The sequence below is a fragment of the Mirounga angustirostris genome, unplaced genomic scaffold (assembly GCF_029215605.1).
Source record: "Mirounga angustirostris isolate CCGP_5_RB_7025 unplaced genomic scaffold, mMirAng1.0.hap1 SCAF_11, whole genome shotgun sequence".
NCBI lineage: Eukaryota > Metazoa > Chordata > Mammalia > Carnivora > Phocidae > Mirounga > Mirounga angustirostris.
This window is the reverse complement of record NW_026991719.1, coordinates 13,332,591-13,359,388: the sequence shown is the minus strand read 5'-3', so window position 1 is coordinate 13,359,388 and position 26,798 is coordinate 13,332,591. Positions and strand designations below refer to the sequence as shown.

Here is a 26,798-nt window from a genome sequence, read left to right as displayed (position 1 = left end):
ACAGATAAGATTTGAAAGTAGTTGCCTCTGGAGATCAGAAATAGGTTGAGTGGGAAGGAGAACAGTTGTTTTCACTACAGGTATTTAAATATTACTTAACTATATGGATGTTATAACCGTGATTTAACCGTTTTTTAAATATGAGTAGCAGGATCTGCCTCTGAAGGTTGTGCTAAGAAGCAAATAATGCACATGAAGATCTCTGCACGATGCCTGGCACACAAGTCTTAGCCACTGAATGTTAACTATAGGTACATCCAGCAAGTCAGACTAGCAGGAGCCAGGAGAGAAGTCGAAGAGGGGCTCTGAATCAGACTGGTCTGGAGACACTCAGTCTGATTTAAAACATACTGACATATATTCCCCACTAGCCAGGAATCATAGCAGAATCTTGGACAGGAAAATGACCCCAGAAAAATGTATTCCTAGAAAAATATTCCAGCAGTGAGACTCCTTTCTGAAAAGGCATAAATTAAGAATAACTCTAGGGATGCCTGGGTGGCTCAGTTGGTTAAGCGACTGCCTTTGGCTCAGGTCATGATCCCAGGGTCCTGGGATTGAGCCCCGCATGGGGCTCCCTGCTCAGCGGGGAATCTGCCCCTTCCCCACGCTCGTGCACTCACTCCCACGCACTCTCTCTCTCTCTGCCTCAAATTTAAAAAAAAAAAAAGAATAACTCCAACAATGCTTACTACCAGAGTCACTAAGATTTAACAGATTTTAGATATGCTACTATTTAGATCAAAGGGAAGATGGAGTACAGAAAAAGGAAAGAGAATCCTGGGTTTGTCAGATGGGTTGATGGCATGGTGAAGGCAACAGAGTTAAGAAACTGATGGAAAAGAGCATGGAAGCCTTAAGAAAAACTGAGTTCTGGGGCGCCTGGGTGGCTCAGTTGGTTAAGCGGACTGCCTTCAGCTCAGGTCATGATCCTGGAGTCCCGGGATCGAGTACCACATCAGGCTCCCTGCTCGGCAGGGAGTCTGCTTCTCCCTCTGACCCTCCTCCCTCTCATGCTCTCTGTCTCTCATTCTCTCTCTCGCAAATAAATAAAATCTTAAAAAAAAAAAAAAAGAAAGAAAAGAAAAACTGAGTTCTGAAAATGTGGGGAGAGAGAGAATGAAGACATGTGGGATTCTCTTACTTCTTGACCTAAGGATATATGAAAGAAAAGGAAGAAGACAGGCCAAGAAAATCCTCTGGGGGAGAATCTACAGACATTACAAAAATAGGAGTGAACAAGCTTTGAGGTGAATATTATCAATTAGAAGCAAAAATCACAAGACTGAACCAAGTCGCAGCTAGAAAAACTCTCCCTTCCTTTGACTTAGAGAAATCTACATGGCAGCACCTGTAAACATTTTATTTCTGAATGACCTTGTTTCCAGTTAAAGGACCCTAATCAATGGCTAGACCCAAAAAACTCAAACTCTTTGAGAAACAGGCAACTAAAGAGTTCACTCACACTCCTCTCTATGGGTATGCTGTGCAAAGAAGAACCCTCTGGAACAGTAGCTCATCAAGTTTAAGGTTCATGATATCAGGGAAAAAAAAAACAGGAAGGGGTAACTTAGAAAAATACATTCCAAGAATAAAAAGTGACAACAAGGAAATGTCTTCACATCTAATAGAATGACTACAATTAAAAGCACTGAAGAAAAGGAAACCAATGAGAGAACCAAATGCTGGCAAGGAAGACAGAACTCTCATACATCGCCAGTAGGAATATACAAGCACTTGGTAAAACTCTTTGGCAGTTTCTTATACACCTTCCCTAAGGTACAGCAATTCTACTCCTAGGTGCCAGGGAAATGACAATATATGTCACAAAAAGACTCACAAACAAACGTTCATTGTATCCTTACTCATAACAGCCAAACACTGGAAACAACCCAAATGTCCATCAACAGGAAAATGGATCATCAAATTGTGCTGCATTCACACGAAACACTACTGAGTAATAAAGAGAAACAAACTACTGAGACCCAGAACAACATGGATGAATCTCAAGCACTGTGCTGAGGGAAAGACGGCAGACACATAAGAGTATAACCATTCAAGAGGACTCCATTTATATCAAGTTCTAAAAGAGACAAAACTCATCTAAGGTGATAAAAGTCAGAACAGTCCTCACAATGGGGGCCAAGGAGTGACTGGAAAGGGTGACATAAATGTTCTGTTCTTGATCAAAGCGGTGGCTACATGGATGTTAAAACTCAAACTGGAGATTTTTAAATGTGTGCATTTTATCATTTAGAAAACAATAAAACAGAACGAAGGCATGGTCAGCCGTGACATAGGCCTCTAAGAGTCGAGAAAGATGGAGAGAAGCGGGTTGTCTCCCTGCCAATGGTGGAATGGAAGCCCAATGTGAATGGAATGAGGAAAGATCGGGGCAAGGAGTAGACAGAGCAAATGCAGACAAGTTGTTAAAGGAATAACAAAAAAAGATAGGGTCGAACTTGGTAATAGGCTGACTCAGTAGAACAAAAAATGACTCACCTGTGAATTAAAAGCCAAAAAACAGGCACCACGCTGGGCATAAAACTCCAGTGTCCAAGCCCAAATAACATTAGGAATCAAAAAAAAAAAAAACTCCATTTCTAAAACTAGGGAAGTCAGGCAGAAGAGACTATAAGAGGAAAATGAAGAATTCTCATTTCGTTTCAGACTCTAATGGGTCATCCAAGTTTCAGGAGAGTCATTTTTTGTTACTAACCCTTAATAACATCATCTTGCATTTGCATAGGACTGAATTTCCCATCAGACTTTATACTTGTGTTCTCACTAATCCTCACAAAACCCCTATAGAATACTGTTACCCCATTTTAAAAGAGGAGAGGAAATCACAGTTCAGAGCAGTTCAATGGCTTGCCCAAGATCACATAGCTAGTCACATTAAACCCATGCCTTCTGATTCCAATCAAAAGATTTTTCCATTATGCCACACCCGCTCCTCTCTACAAGATTACAACCTCTCTTTAGCCTAGCACACATTTTTATCTGTGTCCCTCTAGAACTCACCACTATTTTCAATGCAGCAAAAACCTGCAGAAACTGGGTCATTTTCAAACACAGTCCACAAAGTACAAAAGGAAGGTTACGGATAACCAATTCTAGAATACCTTTAATTGGTCCTATCTTAAACTACGAGCCTGAGCCCCAGGAGGACAAGATGCTGCAGTGAATTTATGGAGCTTTAGGCACCGCAGGCGAGATGGCCAACTCTGCAAGTCATCCTCGGAACCAACTAATGTATTTTACCACGAACATGGCCAGCATAGATTAAATGTGAGCAACCAGGCAACCCCACAACTAGGCACTATACACATTTCTCAGCAAATGCTTCCCCTACCATTTATGTCCCTTATTCTTATTCCCAAACACAAGAGCTAAATATTTTCATTATGTGATTGGTCTTTAAAGGTTGAATCAACTCTTTTGCTTTTGCAGAGTTATATTTTTAAGTAGTTTCATAAAAGCAGTTGTTATATAAATATGTTTGGAATGTTTGCTGAAAGGAACAACAATTCCGGGGCGCCTGGGTGGCTCAGTCATTAAGCGTCTGCCTTCGGCTCAGGTCATGATCCCAGGGTCCTGGGATTGAGCCCCACATCAGGCTCCCCGCTCTGCGGGAAGCCTGCTTCTCCCACTCCCCCTGCTTGTGTCCCCTCTCTCGCTGTGTCTCTCTCTGTCAAATAAATAAATAAAATCTTAAAAAAAAAAAAAAAGGAACAATTCCAAAACAATACCCATCTTTCACGTGCTATGTTCCTGTGTAATGAAATCTGTATACAAAGGATTAAATCATCTAAATCATTTACAAGTCTAAAGATAAACTAGTCTGTAGGATAGGAGACAAGGCATTACTAAGATATATTTCATTTTAGTTTTTTAAAAAAAAAACCTTGAGAGTATAAAATTAAATTGAGCCATGTTTTCAAGGACAGAGGTAATTAAGTCCAGAGATTCAGCAGCTGGTGGCACTGCTGGCTGATAGACTAAGGAGTCTCTAAGACACTGCCTGGGACAGTTGAACAAGATCGCCTCTTACCTGGATGCATCTGCTCTGTGCTGCTCCGCAGTTTGCTGTAGCCATGGCTCAAGGGCACCCTCTGGTAATGAGGCGGGGAAGAAGGAGGGGAGGCGAGGGGTGACATCGTGGGAGACTGTGTTTCCTGCTTCAAAAGAACCAGAGCAGAGTTCAGAGCCAATCACTCGAGAAGCCTGGCGCTCTGAGCTGCAGTTATGAAGTATAATGCAACTCTATTGCCGGCGAGATGGCTGATTTAACAAATGGAAGGAATGTTTTCTCAAAAACACAGTTTGGTTAAAATGCCGTGTCTGAGGATTCACATCTCCCAGAGAACAAAGTCTCACCAGCGCTTAGTTGCCTAATTTACTAAAACAAGCCTGAAATGCTTTCAGTTATTCCGCTAAAATTTTCCTTTGGAAAATGGAAGACAATGATCACATGAAAAGGCATTCATACGTCCCAAATCTGATCTCTTTGTGGGTAAATTCAAATTTCATTCATTAATAAAGGCTCCTATTTCCTGGATTTACACTTATCAAGTCTTCTAGCAAAGAAAAGAATATTTGTATGGCAAATTTCTTTGTCTTACAGAAGATATTATATTGAATATAATTTGACTTTTCTGCATGATTCAGTACCTTTATTAGAAGCATGAGCTGTACCTTGATGCCCTCAGGGTTTACTAATGTGTAAGACTATTTACCTCTTTCTTGATAGGCTCACTCTTCTGAGATATTATACTTCTGTCTCTATCAATCACCACCTGACTATAGCAATTAGTGCTCTAATTTTAAAAGCCCATCCTCCCTATCCTTGTCCCTAACCTGCTAAATGTGTAATGGCAGCATTTCCCAAGATGGAATTCCAAACATGCTCTGCAAGAAAAGATTCCCTGGTCAAAGAAGTTTAGTAAACACAAATCTCCAGGTCTCTTTACAGCAGGACTTCTCAGGGCCTTGAATGTGCTAACGTGCACTATAACTCTCCAAGCCTGAGGATGTAGTCTTTCCCCCAAGAAAAGAATATGAAGCAGCATTCTCCAAACATATTTAACCACTGAAACCTTTTCTCCAAACTTTTTGTGAGGAGAGGGTCTATTAAAAACTCCTAGCGATGCCTGGCTGGCTCAATCAGTAGAGCGTGTGACTCTTGATCATGGAGTCCTGAGTTAAAGCCCCACACTGGGTGTAGGGTTTACTTAAAAAAATAAAAAATAAAAAAACTCCTATAAGCTACATTTCAAAGAACCCATTTGGAAATGCTGATTAGAGAAATCAAGTAAGTGTGTTAAATCAGTAGTTTTACTTTGGACACAGTTCTACATTCAAGTAGGCTCTAAAGGGCCCAGGGGTGGCTATATGTCAGCTGCTTTTTCTTGCTACAAGGAAACTTTACTGGCTGACTTCCAAGTCTATAATTGAATCCCAGATGGTGAGGTTTGCTAGAAGCTTGACAGCAGATATGAGGCACTGCTACGTGAGGTTTCATGGTCAGAATCAAAAGGACATGCCTTATCAGACTGTTTACCTGTTTATCCTCATCGTCCATTCTTTTGAAGGTATTTTTTTCTGTGATTAAATATGGAATCTGAACCTTAGCGCCATGCAGTTCCGCCGGGTTCCCGAATCGTATGTCAGCATCAGTCTTTGACATCATAAAGCGAGGCAGTGGCAGTTCTTTAGGACCAGAATCAGAGAAGCTCAAGTAAGGCTTCATTTTAAAACTGTGAAAAGCGGGACTCAATGGCCAAAAGATGAATCACTTTTGAGGAAAAATTCCAGAGCACTAAATATAGATTAAATTTTTATTTTGACATAATGAAGACTCTAATAATGCCGTGAGAGAAAAATGCTTCTGCTTTACAACAAAGCGTTCTGGCTTCACATTTTTAAATGCTGTCAAATCATTGCAGAGGATATTCAGGTTGTGGACTGCTCTCCCACCTCAGCCTTTAGTCCAGCACCAGCAAGAAGGATGTGATATTGTATAAACACAGTAATTGGCAAATGAAGGAGGCAAAACCTATACAACACATATTAATATGCCAGACACTACTGTAAGATCTGCAAATGTTAAGTCATTTAATCCTCACAACAATTCAATAAGGTAAGACTATCATTAGCCTTCTTTTACAGATGTGGAAACAAACACAAAGGAGCTAAGTAACACCCCCAAGATCGCACAGCTCATCATCTCTGGCAGAGCTGTCAGTGCCTAGAGCTGCTGCCCTACAGACAGGCCGCTCATTCCTAGGGCAAACTTACTGGGTAAAACAGGTTTTCACCCTATGTCATTCCTTAAGGAATTTTCACACTCGATCTCCAATTGTCTTTTCACAATAGAATAAGGAAAATGGTATCAAGTTAGAGCCATCAGTCCAACGTTCAGCCAGATTCTACTGTCAAAACCAATAGCCACACTCACAATGCTACAAAGAGCTGAAACGCAACAGTCTGGAATATTTACTTATCTCTCAAATATCTGATAAAACTATTCTGAAACAAATGATGCTTTGGCACACTTCTAGTTCTCAGCACAGCAAATCACACACAATCACACAACACAAAGAACTCCAAAAATGGGGATAATATTATGGATTATGCATAATGATTTGCATCTGTATCCATTGTTCAGGATAATACTCATCACCGTGCCTCTGCACTTCCATCAGCGCTCTATTCCAAACACAGCTGCATTTCCACTGATTGATGCTGTGCTAAAGCCAGAAAACATCTTAGCAACAACAACCAAGTATCCTAGCTCCCCAGGCAAAGAAGGCCCCTGGTTCTCTAATATCCACATCATGTTTATTTTTAGTTGCTATGTCCACATTTGATTCAAAGAAGTAGGCAATATGATGACTCCCTGCATGATCAATCAGCCAAAGGCCCAAGAGACATAAATAGAATAAGCAACCTGGAAAATTAAACCAGGACTCTCCTCTAAAGAGAGGATGGCCACCATTTTGATCATGGTAATGTTTCCCAACCTCAGCAGCTCTCCAGTACTCAAGGCAGGAAGGGACTTCAAAAGAAAAAAAGGCAGAAGAAAAGAAAACCTAGATTCTTCATAAATCAAATATAAGCTCATCCTACGGTTATCTTCTCAGAAAGGTGTTTGTTTCAGTTCAGTCTGCAAAAGGTATCTAAAAAGATGGAACAAAATCACATAAAATAATTTGCACCCTGATTGCCCATAAGAGGATGACTCTACTTCCAAACACTACTTGAGGAAGAAGAGAAGTAAATGTTCACGTTTGTAAACTCCCTGACCAGTGTTTTACTGGGTGTTCAACACATAATTCTGGGAACAATAGAATACAAACACGAGAAGATGAATATCAACTATTATTATACTAGGACTCCCAGATATCCTTTAGGACACTGTCACATCACACAGTCTCCTTCCCTGGCGATGGCATTTCTCCAGAACTATTCACCTGGCAAAGAACCTCTCTCCTGCAGATGGCCACCAAACAGTAAAACACAAAATACAGCTGAATTTCTCTTGTACTTTCTTTGCTTAATGTGGTTTTAAACAACTCTCACTTAACAGAATTGTAACCATACATAATAATAATCCTATCACTGAAAACTTTCATGAAGTTGCTATCTCCCTTAACTGCTCCAAGCTTTCTAAAAGTCAAAAGTACAACTCTAGTTTGTAAATATTCAGTCTCAATGTTTTTTTGTAGTCATATGGAGAACATATTTAATAGTGAAATTTCATTCAAAAATTAATCAATAAAGTATCTGCTATCTGTGTCAAGTAATCACAAGACAAGAGCCATTTGTAGTAGTTGGTTAGAATCTTTTCTCCTAAACTGAATTAAGTTAACACAAGGAAATAGAGTTCAAATTAAAGGTTTATGGGGGCCACGGAGACAATGAGTACAGCCATCCAAGGCAGTAATTTGTTTCATAATGTCATCTTAGGTTGTAGTCTTTGAACACAGAAACACTTTGTATATTAAATATAAATGACTTTTTCCCTTCCACAAAGAAAACTATGCTTCTAAACATCTGACCCTCTAAAAAGTAAGGGAAAAATCCTTTCATTTTCCATATTTGATGGAGACATGAATATAAGAAATACTTCCATTTCCTCAATTAGAAAAAATGTAAACATAAAACAGAAATGGAATAACAAATGGTAAATGACAATGGGGAGAGGTGGGGCTGAGCAGAGAGCCCATGTTCCATCTAAAATGGCAGCTGCTGTTCACTGTCCTTCAATACTGTCCACTAGAAATTGAAGGCGAGCCACATACATAATTGTAAATTGTGTAGTAACTACAATATTTTTTAAGTGAAGAAGCAAGTCACAAAAAGACAAACACTGTATGACTGACTTATATGAAGGATCAATAGTCAAATGTATAGGGACAGAACGCAGAATGGCAGTTGCCTGTGACTAGGGCAAGGGGAAATGCAGAGCTGTTTAATGGCTATAGAGTTTCATGTATCTAAGATGAAAAGAGTTCTGGAGATGCATGGTGGACATGGTTGCACAATATGAATGTACTAAATGGTACAATTAAAAAATGGCTGGCTGGCACCTGGCTGGCTCAGTAGGTAGAACATGCAATTCTTGATCTCAAGGTCATGAGTTTGAGCCCCACACTGGGTGTGGAGATTACTTTAAAAAAAACAGTTAAGATAAATTTTATGGTAAATTTTATGTTATGTATATTTTATCACAATTTTTCAAAACTTTTCCAAATAAAAAGGAAACAGGTGAAATTAATTTTAATAATTATTTCAACCCAATATTATTATAAGATATAATCGAGATAAAAATTATTAATGAAGTAGTTTACATTCTTTTTTTCAGACCTTTCAAAGTCCCAGGTGTTTTTACATGCACTGCACACCTTGATTCAGACGTACCGCATTTCAAGTGCTCAGTAGCCACACTAGTATGGCTACTGGCTACCCTACTAGAACAGCACAATTCCAGTTGATGGTTGACACGAGGGAATGTGGACCACTGTGGCCAGAAATCTGGATTTTACTAAGAGATATTATAATGTTAAATGTTAACAACTAATTGATTTCTTTTAAAATTACGTAAGGAGTATTTTGTATGGAGGGATAATTTACATAAATCTTAAGTGTACCATCTGAAGAATGTGACAAATGTATATATAAGAACATACACCCAAACTAAGATAGGACATTTCCATCCTATAGAATTTTCCTTCACATCCATTTCTAGTTAATCCCCTCTCCTTGTCCCACTCGGCAACCCCTGTTCTAATACCTAAATCCAAACTACCTTTGCCATTATAGAACTTCACATAATGGAATCACTCAGTATTTATCCTTGAAACTAGCTTCCCTTACATTTTGTCTGTGAGAATCATCCAGTGTACTGTATGTAGACATAGTTTATTCCTTTTCATTGCTATGGAATAATCCATTTTTATGAATATATTGAGATTTTTTTTTAAATCCATTCTCCTATGATAAACATCTGGGCTGTTTCCAGTTTGGGGCCATTATGAATATAGCTATTACAAACATTCTAATAAATGGTTTTTGATGGACATGAATTAATTTATTTTGGGCATAAACCTATGAACTAAGTCCAACCCACTGCCTATTTCTGTATACCCTGTGAGTTAAGAATGGGTATTATATTTTTGAATGTCTGAAAAACATCAAAAGAAAAATAGTTGTGATGTGAAAACTGTATGACAGTCAAATTTCAGTGTCCATAAATAAAGATTTTTTGGAACAACGCCACTCTCCTTTGTTTACATATCGTCCATATCCGCTTTCATAGTTCAAGGGCAGAGTCAGGTAGTTGCAGCAAAGGCCATATGGTTCACAAAGCCTAAAATATCCACCACCTAGCCCTTTACAGGAATAGTTTGCTGATCCCAGTCTTACACAATGCAATGGTTCAAGTAAAACATAGCCTTACTAAAACAATAAAGGTGCATTTAATGGAAAAATATTTTACACGGCTTGAGTATTTTTAAATTTTAAATAATTTACATTAAATTAAAAATTCAATTCCTCAACCAACACTAACCATATGTGGCTAGTAAGTGCTCTATTACTTGGCACAGTTTAGATGCTTTTCCAAATTTTTGACAATACCTGATTTTATGCCCACAACAACCCTGTAGGACAGGTACTATTGGTATACCCCTTCTCCAGGTGAGCCATTTAAAGCTCAAAAAGGTTAGGAAATTTGTCTGAGGGCACACAAATAAAAAGAGATGGTGCAAACAATTCAAAATCAGGTAACCTATTGCTGGGGGCCTGCACTCAGCCACTAGGCTATACTGTCATCCTGAAAATTAAAATATTCTTTCTATTGCAGGTCTGAACACTCAGCATGAAACTGTGGCATTTCAGAGCTGGAAAATAGCCTAGAGAAAACCTGCTTGGAATATCCACATCTTACAGGTGAAGAACTAAGTCCAGGAAGGGGAGGGTGGGCCTTGTCTTAGTCATGCAGCAATTTGGTGACAGAAGCATGACCACAACACTCCTGCCTGCGGGGACTCTCTCTTGTAATTTTTCGAGGGGTAATGGCAAATAAATTACATTTACTCAGCAATTTCATAAAAGGGCATTTAATTAAAAAAAAAAAAAACCTTAGAATTGAATGCATTTCATTTTATAAATAACTCCTTCTTTTGTCCTAATTCTTTCTCCTTTTCACTACAGACTGTGTCAGACTGCCACTAGATCAATAACCAGTTTGGGGAACACAGCCCCAGAGGCTATGTGAACCACGTTATTGTACTATTAGCATTCAGAGACTCCCAGAGGGGCTGTGGAAAGAAATCATGGGGTCAGTCATCTTGGATAAGAAAAAAAATTACATCTTTCTTCTCCCTACCCTAACTGCAAGTTAGCATTTCCTTCAATTATGAATGCAGGCAACAAAGCGCTGTAGTATCATTAGCAGCAACTGTAACTTTGTCACCCACCGAAATCAGATATTTATATATCACATTACACTTGTTGTAGACATCTTGAAGTACTGTTTATGCTCATCACTACTTTGAAAGTATGGTAGTTATTTAGGTCACTGTTAGGTCTCTTATTTCAATGCACTAATGAAGAAGTATGTATATTGCCATATAACACTTTTTAAAAATATCTTAGCTTTAATTTCAATATAATTGGTTTCCTTTAGACTCCTATGTCTTTGTATACATTTAAAATATTATTCCCGGGGGCGCCTGGGTGGCTCAGTCGTTAAGCGTCTGCCTTCGGCTCAGGTCATGGTCCCAGGGTCCTGGGATCGAGCCCCGCATCAGGCTCCCTGCTCAGCCAGGAGCCTGCTTCTCCCTCTCCCAGTCCCCCTGCTTGTGTTCCCTCTCTCACTTTGTCTCTCTCTGTCAAATAAATAAATAAAATCTTTAAAAAATAAATAAAATAAAATAAAACATTATTCCAAGAAGGAGTATCAGACTGCCAAAGGAGCCCATGACACAAGAGGATACAAAACCTACTCTAAACCCTACCTATCCCTTCCCTCAGTCCTCACACCCTGTTATGACCAGTCCTCAGAAAGGAAGGGACAACAGCTCCCAGGGAAAATGTCCACCATGCACTTTCCTCATCAGGAATTCTTCATTGGTCCTCAATTTCACCCCTTCCTTCTGTTCTCTTAAATCATCATAAGGCTTCACCATCTCTGTAACTGGCCAAATAAGGTGAAGCTAGAGAGAGATCTAGTGCCAACATTTAAGGAGGTGGTTACTCTCAGGCCCTGATTCTTTAAACGCAGAATCAGCACCTGTACAGCCCTGAGAATGAGTTCCCCCTTAAAGTTACGTATGCTGGGTGCCTCTGGCCTCACCCCAGTTCAGGCCCTGCTATAACCAAATATATACTCATGGTGTAAGCAAAGCTCTCGAAAATGCTCCACTCAACTTTCATAAGAACTCAGTCTCAACCCTGGCTCCACATAACAATCACCTGGGGAGCTATTAAAAATCCCCATGTTCATGAAGAAGATGTGGTGTGTGTGTATATATATATATATATATATATATATATATATACACAATGGAATATTATGCAGCCATCAAAAGGAATGAGATCTTGCCATTTGCAACGACTTGGATGGAACTGGAGGGTATTATGTTGAGCGAAATAAGTCAAACAGAGAAAGACATGTATCATATGACCTCACTGATATGAGGAATTCTTAATCACAGGAAACAAACTGAGGGTTGCTGGAGTGGGGGGTGGGGTGGGAGGGAGGGGGTTACTGGGTGATAGACACTGGGGAGGGTATGTGCTCTGGTAAGCGCTGTGAATGGTGCAAGAGTATTGAATCTCAGATCTGTACCTCTGAAACAAATAATGCAATATATGTTAAGAAAAAAAAAAAAGAAGAAGAAGAAGAAGGTAGCAGGAGGGGAAGAATGAAGGGGGGGAAATCGGAGGGGTAGATGAACCATGAGAGACGATGGACTCTGAAAAACAAACTGAGGGTTCTAGAGGGGAGGGGAGTGGGAGGATGGGTTAGCCTGGTGATGGGTATTGAGGAGGGCACATTCTGCATGGAGCACTGGGTGTTATGCACAAACAATGAATCATGGAACACTACATCTAAAACTAATGGTGTAATGTATGGGGATTAACATAAGAATAAAAAAAATAAAACAAAAAAATCCCCATGTTCAGGCTGTACCACAGGCTAATTAAATGAGAATTTCTGGAGGTGGCCCCTAGCACCTCTATTTTTTACTTTGCATTTAAAGCTCTCCAGCAGATTCTCAAGTGCAAACAAGGCTGGGAACCACGGCCTGAGAAAGAAGACTTCTTTAGAAATCCCTCAGGAGTTCTGGATGAATCTGAAATCCAACTGTTTGAGCTTAAAAAGTGACAGATGATTAAGACTCAGTCCCCATGCACAAACACTCATCTCTTCATTCACTCAACAAATGTGCCCTGAGTGTCCACAGTGCTCCACAGCACAGATCTTCCTCCCTTCCCTTCAGGTAAGCTTGCAGACTAGTGAGGAAGACAGAAATTAGTCAAACCTGTAAAGGAGTATTTACAAACTGATTAAAGTGCTATAAAGGAACAGATGCTGAGAGAGAGTAAGGTAGGGAGAGGACTGTCACACAGAAGCATTATCTAACAGGATTAACCCATCCAAGGATTACCTAACTCCCTAGGGATATGTACTTTTGTTTTGAGTTAATATTTACTCTTCATTATGCATCTTACAACTTTACTGGTAGAAAACTGTTAGCTAACTAATCTTGTCTAATAGCAATGCAAGTGAATTTCATCTTAGAAAAGAGTATAATAACCAAATTACAGTTTTACTGCTCTACAGGGCATTCATCAATTTTATATGTAATTTAGCAATCTTACTCCAGCATTCTATCTTTCCATGACTATAAATACTTCTGACTCTCCTACACTTTCTTGAACCAGCTTTACTCTACACTGGTTCCTTCATTAATGAATTAATTTGACAGAACCTACTTTAGACAGGATGGTGGGGACAGTCCACAAATCCTGAAGGATGAGGAGGAAAAGCCAGCCACTGGAAAGAGAGGGGGAGAAACAGACTGCCGGGAACCCAAGACCTCAAGATAACATGGTCTTTCCCACACCAGAAATGGCTAGGCCAGGGAGGCCGGGCTACAGATTGCGAACACAAGGGGCGGGGGCAAGTTTAAGATGAGGATGGAGAAGCAGAGACTAGATTACTTAAGGGCCTTAAAGATCAGTGTAGTGACTTTGATTTTAGTCTGATGTACAACAAGCCAACCAGTGGAGGATTTCAAGGAGTAGGATGAAAAGATCATTCCTACTGCCGCATGGGAAAAGAGACTAAAAGAGAGAAGAGAGGAGGCCAAGAAATCAATGACAAAACCACTGTGATATCTGAGTGAGTGGCTGAAGATGGCTGGGTCTAGTAGGTATAGAGAGATGGAGGGAGCAAGCAATGAGACTAGAGCTGCACTGCCAGGAATGTTGATGGATTACATTGTGGAGCAAGGGAAAGGGCGGAATCAAGGATGACTTCTAGGTTCCTGGATTGAGCAACTATAGATGCTGGTGGCATTGGCCAAAATGGGCAAGGCTGGGGGTTAGAGGTTAACACACACATGCACACAGACGCATGTAATTCGTGAAGTAAGAATAGACTCACAACTCCATGAGTGTGATGAAGCTACTACAACCTTTCAGATTAAGTTCTCACAGAGCATTCTCTTTGGCCTTCAAGGTTTGTGTCATCAAACATTAAACTAATGGATTTCAAGCAGTAAATTGGAAAATTCTAAGTGGCAGCTCAAAGTGTGGCCCAATGTTGCCCTCATTCTTACTTAACATATGCTGACTGCAAATAACTTTCATTTAATAAATCTTTAAATGAAGGAATAAGTTCAAAATTAACTGTGAGTATACTTAAACTGTCAAAGGTAAAAGGCAGCATCAGGATTTATAAAATACAACTGAAAAGGCCTTACACTTGTGAAAAAGTGTTAATCCTTTACACATGTCATAATTTAGACAACTCCCCCCCTTCTCCCCCTTTTCCGCTCCCAGGAAATTTGGCTATAGATGTGGGCACAAATCAGGTAAAAGACCATTCTAACGTAAAATAAACAACAAAAGTGTTAAAAATTTATTCTTGAATACAACAAAGCAGCTTTAACTTTTCCAGAAGATAAAGTTGGAAGATACAACAATAAAGCTTAATGATCATTTACAATGGAATGGAAACTGGAAGCTTTCCGTGTCTACCCCAAGTCCAATTACAATGTGATGTTAATCACAGCAAGTGACTTACATCAGAGACCACTCTGCCTTATAGTGATAAACACCAAACTTGCCACTGAAATAATGCTCCATTAAAAACTATTTTAAGGAACCAAATTATGTAATATCAAGGGATGCCTTTGGGTAAGATTTTTTTTCCCATTCAGAATATATTCCATGATTCCAGATTATAATCAGCACCTTACTAAACCGAATAATCAAGAAGAGGCTACTATGCATGAAGATCGAGGAAAGTGAAGGCTGAGCTTCTGGCTCCAAACTCTACTAACCTTATGTCTTTAGGCAAATTACTCAACGCCCCCTAAACTTCAATTTCCACATCTGTAAGAGAAGGATAACAACAGTACCACAGGAGAGACTTCCAGTGTTTATCCAGAGCCAGTTGTCTCCTTGCAGGCACAGAAGAGAATTACACCGCCCCCAGTCTGCTCTGCAGTTCAGTGGATCCATGTGACAAGTTCTGGCCAATGCACTGTGAGCAGGAGTCATGTGAGTCATATCCAAGACCAAGTATTTAACTGCTAGGGTGAGAAGCTATTTCTCTGTTGCAGCAATTATAGGAACAGGTGCTTGCCAGGGGAGGGGGGGTGCCACAAGATAAAGTAGCCAGGATCCTGAAGCCACCACATGGAGGGCAGCTGCCCTAGAGGGTCACCGCGACCCACTGCAAAGCAAGAAGTGACCCTGTATTTTGTTAAGGCACTGGGATTTCAGTGGGATTTGTTTCACAGTTTATCGTAGGCAATGCAAACTAACACAAACACCTAATTTAGTAGGATGTCGTGAGGACTAAATGAGATGGTATCTGGCGGACACTAAGCCTTTAATAAAGATTAGTGGGATGATTTTGGCTCCCTGATGGTTAGCGCAAAAGGGCTTTATTTCCCATAGTCAAGCTAACAGAATCTTCTCAGCTATTTAAGAGTTGTCCTACAAGGTTCCTGAACCCACTTTGAGGTTTATCAAGAACTTCACAGGACAGGCATGGACAGATGAGTGGTTTTTATCTCAAAATGAGGAAAAGGATAAAGTTCCTGCATGGCTGCATGAACTTATGAAAGTAACTCAGATCAGAGTAAATGAACAGAGGACTTCAGCACAGCCCTGGAATAACCACCTTCTTCATAGAGATTTGTAAACCCAATACTGAGGCAGTATAAATGATGCTCTGGGGCTTTACTTGTTAAGTTGTGGAAAGTGTTCAAACATTCACTGGGTTGGGGGCAGGGATGGCAAGATAAGAAAACGTTAAATCAAAACTTTGAGAAGCTAAATTCATTCTGCCAAAAGTCTGGTAGCTCCAGAGGACTTACTAATCATTAGAAGGGTGCTTCAGGAATTGGGGGATTAAAGGACGATCATGCATGACAGGACTCGCAGGGGCAGGAGCAGAAATAGGAGCGGTTCCACTCTAACTCTCCCACGTACTTGTCCCCTTGTCCCTAACAGAATTTCAAATGGCATTATATATTCTTCAAGAGGAAAATAAAACTACATGTTATTATTTTGCCACAGGCTCTAGAATTCCTGTCCCGATCTCCTTCTGCTGAAGAACAAAAACTATTTTAACGTCAAGTCCGTTAAAGGCATGAATCTCAGGTCACTCTCTGAATATTTTTCCCATTTCAAAAAGAAAAAGTAAGATACCTGCTAAGTTTTCTTACTTTATTTTACAACAGTTGGAAGAAGCAAGGAGAAATTCCACAAATGCTTATAACGGGCCTTAAGCCCACTAAAAATGGTTCTCATAAACAAGACAGCCATCATGGACAATCAAATACATAAACGGGAGATACTTACCACATTTAAGACTCTCTAGCCGTACAGGGAGGCCAGACTGTGCTGCAGCAATCAGTTTTAAGGCAATGTAAAACTGTGTTGGACCAAACCAACCAACCCGCTTTGCACCACACAGTTCTGTGATCTGAAAACAGACAAGAAAAACCAGGCTGAAAACCCCATTTCATAACAGGAAAATGAGACAAGCTATATTATGAAATCTCAAGGATTTCACAGCGTAGCTAACCAAAAACTCCCTGGAGAACCTATGTGTACACACTGGTTAGGGGTTTTTTCCACCAGTTTACAGGAAGATTTTCAATTCAGATAATTAAATTCTACCTACTCATGATGTTTCAGGACTGAGTGATTATTCCTCCTCTTTCAAAGACAAAAATAAAGGTGACAAAGATGGCTGTTACTGTTCTTACAAAAGACAGTGACTTGTTCAGGGGGTGGATACTAATGTACAAAGTCTAGAAGATCACTGGGGTGAAAAGAGAACAGGTTAGTCATTACCACTACTTGTGGATTATCCCAGCTGATCAAAACTAAAAGTGAATTAATTATTTTTAAAGTTTTCAGGCAACAGGATTTCCTAAGCATTGAAACTACATCACAAGTGCTCACTTCAGAGAACCAAAGGGGCGGGGGGGGGGGGGAGGTTCCTATGAACACAAATGTCTTTAAGATCTTGCAATCTTTAATTTGCAGACCTTAAATTAACACATATCCTATTGGTAGTTTAAAACTAACAAATATTCAATGACTTTTTAAAGTTATTTCAAAGTAATACTCAAAAGTTCAAATAAGAGTAAATGGGGTGAAGATCTAAAAAGGACCCTCCACTTCCTATGGCCCAGAGGAAAACATTATATTCTTTTAGAAATGTTCTATGCATATATATAGCACACACCTGTGTTTTTCCTCTTGTTTACTCAATACTTTATACAAACAGAATACCATATACTATTTTGCAACTTGTTTTCATTTAGCATTATCCCTTGAAAAAAAAAATCTTCTCTACCAGCAGAGTTAAAAATACATCTTTCTTTTAACAACTACATAATACTCTGCTATAAAGATACACCGTGGTTTCTTTTTTTTAGTTGGTCCTTATGGATGGGCTTTTAGATTTCCAAACTATAAACAGCCACTAATTAATCTTAAGAAAATTCCTATAAAAATTCAACTAGGATGTCAGCAAAAAATGGGGGGAATAAAGGCCTCCAAAAATTCTCTCCTCTATCAAAGCAATGAGAAAACTATGCAAAGGGACAGAACTCTGGAAATGAACCAAAGGCTCGCAGCAATCCAGGGAGCGTTTATTCAAGAAAAGCTGTGAATCTCAGGAAGAACACTGAGCTTTGTGGTATTTAACTGGCCTTACACCCAAGCCCCCATCCCAACTGCGGGCATCACTGTGGTTGCAGGCATCCCCAGCCTGCAGTCACAGTGAGACAAACAGCCTGGCAGCCACAGGAGGGGGCAGGACAGGGCTGGGCTTCTTCGATGTATACATTAGTGTTTGTCTTTCTCTTTCTCCCCTCCCCCCTCTCTCTCTCATTTTCCCTCTCTCTCTCATTTTCCCTCCCTCCCTTCTTCCCCCGCTCCCTTCTTTCCTTCTGATATTTCTAGTATTTCTCAGAGCAGGTGGTCTAACTCTCCTAGCCCTAGACTACAAGCTGGGGTTGGGGGGAGGGGGCGAGTACTGTCTTCTTGGCTGGATCCACCAAGAATGGAGCTTTCCTCATATGGAACTGGTGGAGGACAGGTGGGGAGCAGGTCATGGTTCAAATACTGCAGACTCACTGCTCTTACCAAGATTTAGGAGATTTTCTTGAATGTTTCTCCATTTGCTGTATGTCCTCAGGTCAATTTCCAATGACTTTAATTATTTTTTATATTTTTTTGTTACCATTTAAAATGTTGCTTCATTGGAGAGGGTCTGCTGAGTTTCTCAGGCTGCTGTTCCAAAAGTCTCAATCCTCCCCAGATTCACTGACTGGAGAAGCAATAGGATGTTATGGTAGAGAACAGCCCTTGGAGTAAATGACTTGGTTGTGAATCCTGGCCTGGGCACTAATTAGCTGTTTGCATAACCTAAGGCAAACTACTTAACTCTTGTGCCTCAGTCTCCCCATAAGTGTAAAAAGAGGTAACGGTAATTACCTCGAGAGCTAATTAGCAGCGCTGAAAATAGTGCCCATTCAATAAATGCACTGCTGTCTGATTTATTGATCCACTTGTCTTATTTTGTTCCCAGTCTAGGTGCATATTAGAATAACCTGAGGAGCTTCTGAAAAATACAGTTACCTATGCCCTACCCCCCAAAGATTCTGCTTTAGCTGGTAAATTGTGCAGCCCAGGCATGCGTATTTTTGCAAAGCTCTCAACGTAATTCTAATGTGCAGCCAAGGCTGAGAATTACTGCTCCTTCAGTGATCTCATTCCCTCTCCAGGCCTCAATTACCATCCAAATGATCACCAAATCACTCTCTACAAACGTAACATCTCAGATGCTTCATGCACTTTTCCAAAACCCTAACACAGATACCCAATGCCATCTCAGACAATAACATAAATAAGCCCCTTCCCACATATCCTGGCACCTGTTAATTAATCTTGCTGATGTCAACTATTCCATATCCTAAATCAGAAACATCTCCAATGGCAACCATATCCAGTTGATCCTACCACTGACCCATGTCCCAAATCAAGGCTATCTTCTCCCCTGTCACAGCCTTAACCCTTCCTAATATCTCACCTGGCTACCGTGACAGATTTTCTAAATAGAATTCACACACTTAACCATACAGGGACAGATTTCTTTAACTTTTTTCTAACTTTATTCCATAGTTGGTAGTGCTCTCGCAACAAAACATGCAGGCACTAATACTGAGAGAGATGAAAAACCCGAGTGTGACTTTCAGGTAATAGTGAGTTTTCCTCAAGTGAAAAGTAGACATCAATACTAATTATCAGAATTTGTTTCAAGAAGAAATATAATATTCATATGGAAAAACATAGATACAGAAAAGCATACAAATCCTAAGTGTATAGTGTATGGGGAGATAAGTTTTCACAAATGGAACACAACTACATAACAAGCAGCCAGGATCAAGAAATAAAACATTACAAGTCTTCTAGAAGCCGCCCTGTGCAGCTCCTTTCAATCGCTACCCATATGCCATTTTCCTAACTTCTAATACCATAAATTAGTCTTGCCTTTTTCTGAACTTTACAGAGTCAAAGAGTATGTACCCATATGTCTGGCTTCTTTGTTCAATGTTATTTGTAACATTGTTCCAAGTTGCTGAGGAAAATTACGGTCCAATCATTTTAGTTGTTATTCAAATATTTGTGTGGATATATCACAAATTATCTATCCTTCTGCCACTGGACATTTGGATGGTTTCCACTTTGGGTCTATTCTGAATCGTGCTGCTCTAATATTCTTGCTCATGTCTTGTCAAGACATGTAGAGCAGAATACATTGGCCTGAAATACATTTCTCTTTAGGTTTTTATCTAAGAGTGGTAATTGCTGGCTTACCAGATATGTGTATGTTTAGTGTTAGTAGATACGGCCACACTGCCACCAAGGGAGTTTGGGAATTCAGTTTGCTTTACGTCCTTGCCAACACTTGGTATTTTTAGGTTTTTTCATTTTCAGCATTCTAATGGGAGTGTGGTATAATATCTCATTGTAGTTTTACTTTGCATTTTTCTGAGAACTAGGAAGTTTATCACCTTTTCATAGGATCATAGGTATTATGGTCCTGAGACCAATCCCAAAACGTGAAGGGGGGGGTATCCCACACAGCACCAAGTAATTCTCCAGACAACGCTTGGGTATCCTACAGTTCAACTCAACTCTGACAGGATTACCTAGAGACAGCATCAGATTCCACAGATTAAGGGCTCAGTCCTCCAAGACTGCCCCCTTGGGCACCACCCCCCCACTTCAGACATAAGTCACAAGCCCAGGTTGTTACCAATTGGCTATAAATCAGATGTTCCCATGACCCCCTCCTCAGGTTTGGTTAATTGGCTACAACAGCTCACAGAACTCAACATTTTACTCAGTAGATTAAGTTTAGTATAAAAAAGGATATAACCCAGATACAGCCAAATGAAAGAAATGAATAGGGCAAGGTATGGGGGAGTGTGCAGTTTCTATAGCCTCTTGGGAGCACCACTCCACTCTCCCCAAATACCTGGTGCTCACCAACCCAGAAGCTCTCTGAAATCTGTCCTTTTGGGTTTTTATGGATGCTTCATTACATAAGCATGATTTGATTAAATCACTGACCACTGGCAATTGATTCAACCTCCAGCCCCCTCCCCGCCTGGAGGTTTGTGGGGGGCGGGTATCCAAAGTTCCAAACCTCGGATCACAAGGTTGGTTCCCTTGGCAACCAGCCCCCATCCTGGTTACCTGAGGGCTTACCCTAAGTCACCTTATTAACATTAAAAAAAGACACATTTACTGCTCCGATCACAGGAAATTCCAAGGGTTTTAGGGGCTCTGTGCTTTAGGAACTGGGCTGGAGACTAAATACATATTTCTTATTATAAACCACAACGTTACCACGGGCATGTGACCATTTATTTGCATGTGACCAATTCTCTACTAATCTCCATCAAATAGGGAGATGTGTTTGTTGTTCATCTGTTCATTCTCTGCCATATTGTCTATACTTAATAAATACTGGTTGAATAAATAATTTTTCTGACCCATACTCACCTCAGCTCATCTTGCAATTCCAGTTTGTCTTCCACAGTATCTGCATATTCTTCCTTTTGAAAGCTGACAATACTGTTATGCTTTAAGACATCTCATCCTGGAAGTCCACCATCCTCAAGACAATATTCTATCTCCTTAGTTTGGCATTAAAGTCCCTTCACAACCTCGCCCGGAACAGCTTCTCCAGTTTCATCTCTGAACATGGATGAAACACGGACACACAAACGAACACACACACACGCACTTCTGTAGCTGCATTCCATTTCTCCCACTGTCACAGACACATCTTGTACTTTCACTTCTCTGTATCTATGCACATGGTGCAGAAGATGGCAAACTAAATAGCCTTGAAGTCAAGGCTGGTTTGCAACACGGAAAACTAATTAGTTTTATAACTTAGGGCAAATTTATTTGAATCTGCCTGAAACCTAATTTCCTCATTTGTAAAACAGAGATAGTGCCTCCCTCATAGGACTATTGTGAAGGAAAAAATGAACTAGTGTACTAAATGAACCTAATACAATGCTTAGGGATATTCAGTAATTGCTGGGTTCCATCCCTTTTACCTGAAACTGGAACTTACTCCCTCCGTTCTTGAATGCTACTTCTCTGTAGCTCCTTCCTTCCCAAGTCCCCAGGTATAGTTTATTTTCCCTGTGTATTCTCTGACTCTTCAAATATATATAAATGCCCACCCACCACATGATATACTGCCTCGGATTTGTTTCCAAATAAAAGGCGGGAGGGGAATAAGTAGAGCAGAGCGTATGGGTGCAACAAGCATGCCCCTGAGTTGAGAACTGTTTAAGTTGGGTGATGGCATTAATGGGGGTTCATTCTCCTACTCTGTCTGTACTTACATGTATGTTTGACATTCTCCACATTCAAGCTTTTTCATGTCTATTTCAGCACTTATCACATATTATAATTATCTGTTTATCTCTGCCTCCCATTAAATTGTCTTCTCTCCAAGGGCAAGGGGTAACTTCCATTCACCTCCCACCCAGCACAAGGACAGGCATCCAGGATGCAGTCAAAAAAATTTTCAATTAAGTGAATGAACCAACCCTCACAAAAAGTAACTGAGTTGTATAATACATCCCTTACTGTGAATATATGTTACACATCTTCAGATACAGGCTTGCCTATACATGGGAAAAAACACCAACATCATCAATGTGGTTCCAGCATCAATATAGTTGTGTTGCAGAATAATCCCTAAAAAATTATAATCCTTGACATGCAAACAATTTAACTACTATTTCAGTGTTAATTTAATATCAAGTTAACCTTCAGATATTGCTTTGCCGTAAGTAATACATAGAACTGAAAAGCTCTTAACTAAAGGTAAATGAAATTGCTATTAAACCTCCATATTGGTACTTTGAGACCAACACTCAAATCTGACATTAGTAAACTGCTTTATTTACCTTGGAAAGTATCCTTTGGTCCCATACACCACTAGGATCACTGCTTTGTAGCAAACGTGGAACATACACACATAAATGAGGTAAACCCATAGGTCACTTTTCTTGCTCTTTGTACACTAACCCTCCAAGAGACATGCCAAGAAATTTCTGAAATATTCAAGCCATAAGGAAGACAAAGTAATTATTATAAGCCTTTGGAACTTACGTATGGACCCTTGTAAGACTGAAATGTCTCAATTCAAAAAAGAGGTTAATTTTCTAAGTTTTGTTTCTCAAGGTTCAAGATGTTCTAAATCTAAATTAAATTCTCCATGGAAAAGCTCTAAATTGTAGGTAGAAATATTTTAACACAAACTGAAGAAAATAAGGTGGTGCTTTATCCCCAAATACTCAATTAGCAGGAGATATTTTATATAATTGCTCCTTCAAACAGTCCAAGTTGCCAAGCCTTGCTCAAAATAAAGAAAAAATAGAAAGATTCCACTCCTTTTTTTTAGTCTAAACTCCAAACCTGTAACTCTCAGCTGGATCCACCTCAGATTACACGTTGTGCAAATTTCTGACACAGAACAAGAACCTATGGACTCATATTTGTTTTCTCAGGTGGAAGGCCAGAGATGAGGGGGAAAAAAAGGAATGGATGAAATCAATTCCTTACAGCTTACAGATGTACACTAAACTGTGGGGGTGCTGGATACGAATCAGAAAAACTCACCGACCATTTGGGAGGAACCTGGACAAAGTTCTGGAAGAAGATTGAAGGCCACTAAACTAGCTTCCCTCCAACCTAATTCTGAAAGATTAAGTGACTGTGCTGAGTAATCAGTCCACACATGTTCCAGTTTCCCTGAAATAATACTTTCTTTCCTAACTGAAATGTAATAAATTTTCAGAGCTATTTAAAAGTTGGAATAAGCTTCTCTCTTTCAAGTATTTTTTAAAGACTTCCTTAGAAAGATTTAAAATTGTAAAAAGTCTTGTTGGGAGGGGTTGAAAGAATTCTGCAAGAGCACCAGTGGACCCTTATTTACTATTCTTTCTCTGCTGTAGCTGCCGAGTTCAGATTCTTTGCTCACACATCGACTACTTCAAGTCCTGCCCTTAGACTCATGCAATTTCACCACACCATCCTTCACACTCCCTCCATGAGATCTTATTGAAACAAGATCACCCCCAACTCAAAGGGACTTTCAGGGCTCCTCGTTCCCTTTCCTGTAAAACCCAGACTCCTGAGCATGGCTTTTGAGGCCCTCCCATCTGGCCTAAACAACCTTTCCAACAATCCCACGTCTGCCTCCTCCCCACCCTGCATCTAAGGCTTCAGCCACTCCAGATGCCAACCAGTCTCTCAACACGTAAGAGCCACTCAAACCTATGGGCACCTGGTGTGTCCCCTGCCTGGAAGCCAGAGGTCTCCCCACTTCATTACCCGCAAGACTCATTCTCCAGATTACCTCAAGACCAACCTTATGTTTGCAACCTTAACTCCATATGGCATGTTTTCTGCATTCCAATAACCCTCCTCACTAGCTTTCTATCACATCACTAGCCTTGTAATATAGCCAAGTCTGTATTTTGGTCATTGTCTCCACTGTACTCCCAACTCCTTCCCCTATCCCCCAAGTGCCCAGCCCAAGGCAAGAGTATATCTTTATCATGTGTACCCGAGGACTCATATTTTACAATGCTTGCTATTTTTCAGTTGCTCAATTAATGTTTGCTGAATTAATTCATTTCACAGCCTGTAGTAACAGAATCACTCCTCTTTCTCTCATCTTGTAATTACTTTTACAAGTGGCTGCTAAATTGGCTTCAGTCATTTCACACCATATAGCCATAAGAGTTCCCACAGGAATATAAGAGAATATCAACTTATCTGTTCCATCCCTGCTCAGGTAGGAAGGACTGGTTAGGATCAAAGCACGAGGAAAGGCCTCATCATGCCTTTGCCTCAGAGCCCAGAACACCTCAGTGATGCTCCACCAGCTAGGTGCTCCAGAGATGCACACTGCAGGCTTCTTCCTTCAAGCCTCCTTCTCAGCAAATCCGCAGGAGATGTCAGCCCCCAAGTAGGCACCCTCAACAATAGAAATATAGAGGAATATTTGAAGGACATGCTTACAAGTTGTACCAGCTGAAGAGTCAGGTCAACCATCCTGAGTTTTCCTTTCCTGTTCATTTACACATTCTAAAAATCAAGAGGAATTTTCAGTCCAGAGGTACCTGGGTGAGCTGCCCAAGAAAATATGAACCCCCATATCCAAATACTCAACATCAAGTACCACAGTATATGCCTAAGCCAAACTAGCACACTGTTAACGAGAAGACAGACATTCAGTGCTTAGGCATAATTTCAGACAGAAAAGCCCACTAATACCTGGAAATACTTAACACTTTAAAATGTATTAGGCACCTCCCCATTAAAAGCATTGTGTTCGGGCCTTGCTACGAAGTGAGCAGCACTGAACAAAATAACTTACTCTTTTCTCTCTCTCACTCTCTCACTCCCTCCCTCCCCCACCCCTAAATACTTTACTATTCACCTCCCCAAAACAGAGATATTCTCCTACACCATCCCACCATCATCACATCTCAGGAAATCAACATTAATATCATCATACAACATATGATCCATACTCAGGCTCCCTCAATTGTCCTATAAATGGCCTACAGAACTCTTCCTCTTTCATATCCAAGATTTAATTAATGTTTATGCATTACATTTTTATCTTATCTCTCCTTAATCTTCCCTTAATCTAGCACCATCTCCCTTGGTTATTCATGACACTGAATCCTTTCAAGAGTGCACAGTGTTCCTGCACAATGTTCCACATTTTAGATTTGTCTGTTTCCTTATAACATTCACATCAAACATTTCTGGCAGAAACACCACATAGGTGATACTGTGATATAGTAAGAGGTACACATCAGTGAGGGGCACATAATGTCAGAACATCCCACCATTGGTTACCAAGCCTGGCCATTTGGTTAAGGTGGTGACAGCCAGATCTCTCCATTGTAAAAACATGTTTTCACTTAATAATTGCAGACCATTCTATCCCCTGACAAATCGGCTTTTCAATCTGTTAAATACTAATTCTAAGTAAGTCTAGCTAAATTACATCAACATCTATAGAACTGGAATCCTAATTCAAAATCACAACAAAGATGGGGAGATTATTTATTCCATGTGGTATGTGTCATTACCTCCAGTTTATGCACAAATAAACACAACTTAGTTAAGTGAGATGTTCAAGGTCACAAGTTCGGAGCCAATACTCAAACTTACACATGCATGTGTCCAAAGCTCATGGTCTTCCCATTACAACAGGGGTTGGAAAACTAATGTTCACAAGCCAAACCTGGATCATTGCCTGGTTTTGTATGGCCCATGAGCTGAGAATGGTTTTTACAGATGAACATTTGCAATCAATCTGATGATCACGGAATGATAACTTTGAATCCCATTAGGTAAAATGTTATCCCAAAAACAAGAATCCCATGTTTCTTACTAGCAGAACTGTATTACAAAAAAAAAAACAAAAAAAAAAAACACACACACACACACAAAAATGGTACTGGATTATTGTATTTTGAATTTTGTCAATAAAAAGTTTGTGGAAGTTTGCTTTGTTTCTTGTTATATAAGTACCTATATAATGTCCTCAATTTTGCCTCTTGGCCTACAAAGCCTAAAAATATTTACTACCAGGCCCTTTACAGAAAGGGTTACCAACCCCTGCACAACAACACACTGCCTCCCTGAGCTATACTTTATATCCTTGCAGATATCCTCAATAGCCATGCAGAAAGGATATTTTCTTGAAATAATCAGCTATACTAAGTAAATGCCAGCTTAAAGAGTGAACACTTCCATTAGGAAAGAACACAGGGGCCTGGGTGGCTCAGTCGGTTAAGCGCCTGCCTTAGACTCAGGTCATGATCTCTGGGTCCTGGGATCGAGCCGGGCATAGTTGGGCTCCCTGCTCATGCTTCTCCCACTCCCTCTGCCCTTCCCCCTGCTCA

General features: G+C 40.1%; 1 protein-coding gene across 12 annotated transcripts in view; it reads right to left on the bottom strand.

The window, feature by feature from the left end:
* REPS2 (RALBP1 associated Eps domain containing 2) overlaps positions 1 to 26,798 on the bottom strand; it is a 221,350-nt gene that overhangs the window by 147,089 nt on the left and 47,463 nt on the right. For 9 of the 12 annotated variants that reach the window (XM_064573814.1, XM_064573817.1, XM_064573818.1 and 6 more), the window contains exons 2-4: positions 16,615 to 16,738; positions 5,564 to 5,712; positions 4,055 to 4,181 (exon numbers count right to left, since the gene is read on the bottom strand). In XM_064573814.1, the coding sequence (XP_064429884.1) occupies positions 4,055 to 4,181; positions 5,564 to 5,712; positions 16,615 to 16,738 (400 nt within the window). Of the gene's footprint in view, positions 1 to 4,054; positions 4,182 to 5,563; positions 5,713 to 16,614; positions 16,739 to 21,342; positions 21,665 to 26,798 lie in introns of those variants that run through there. The other 3 variants (XM_064573815.1, XM_064573825.1, XM_064573824.1) reach the window with 2 other exon arrangements.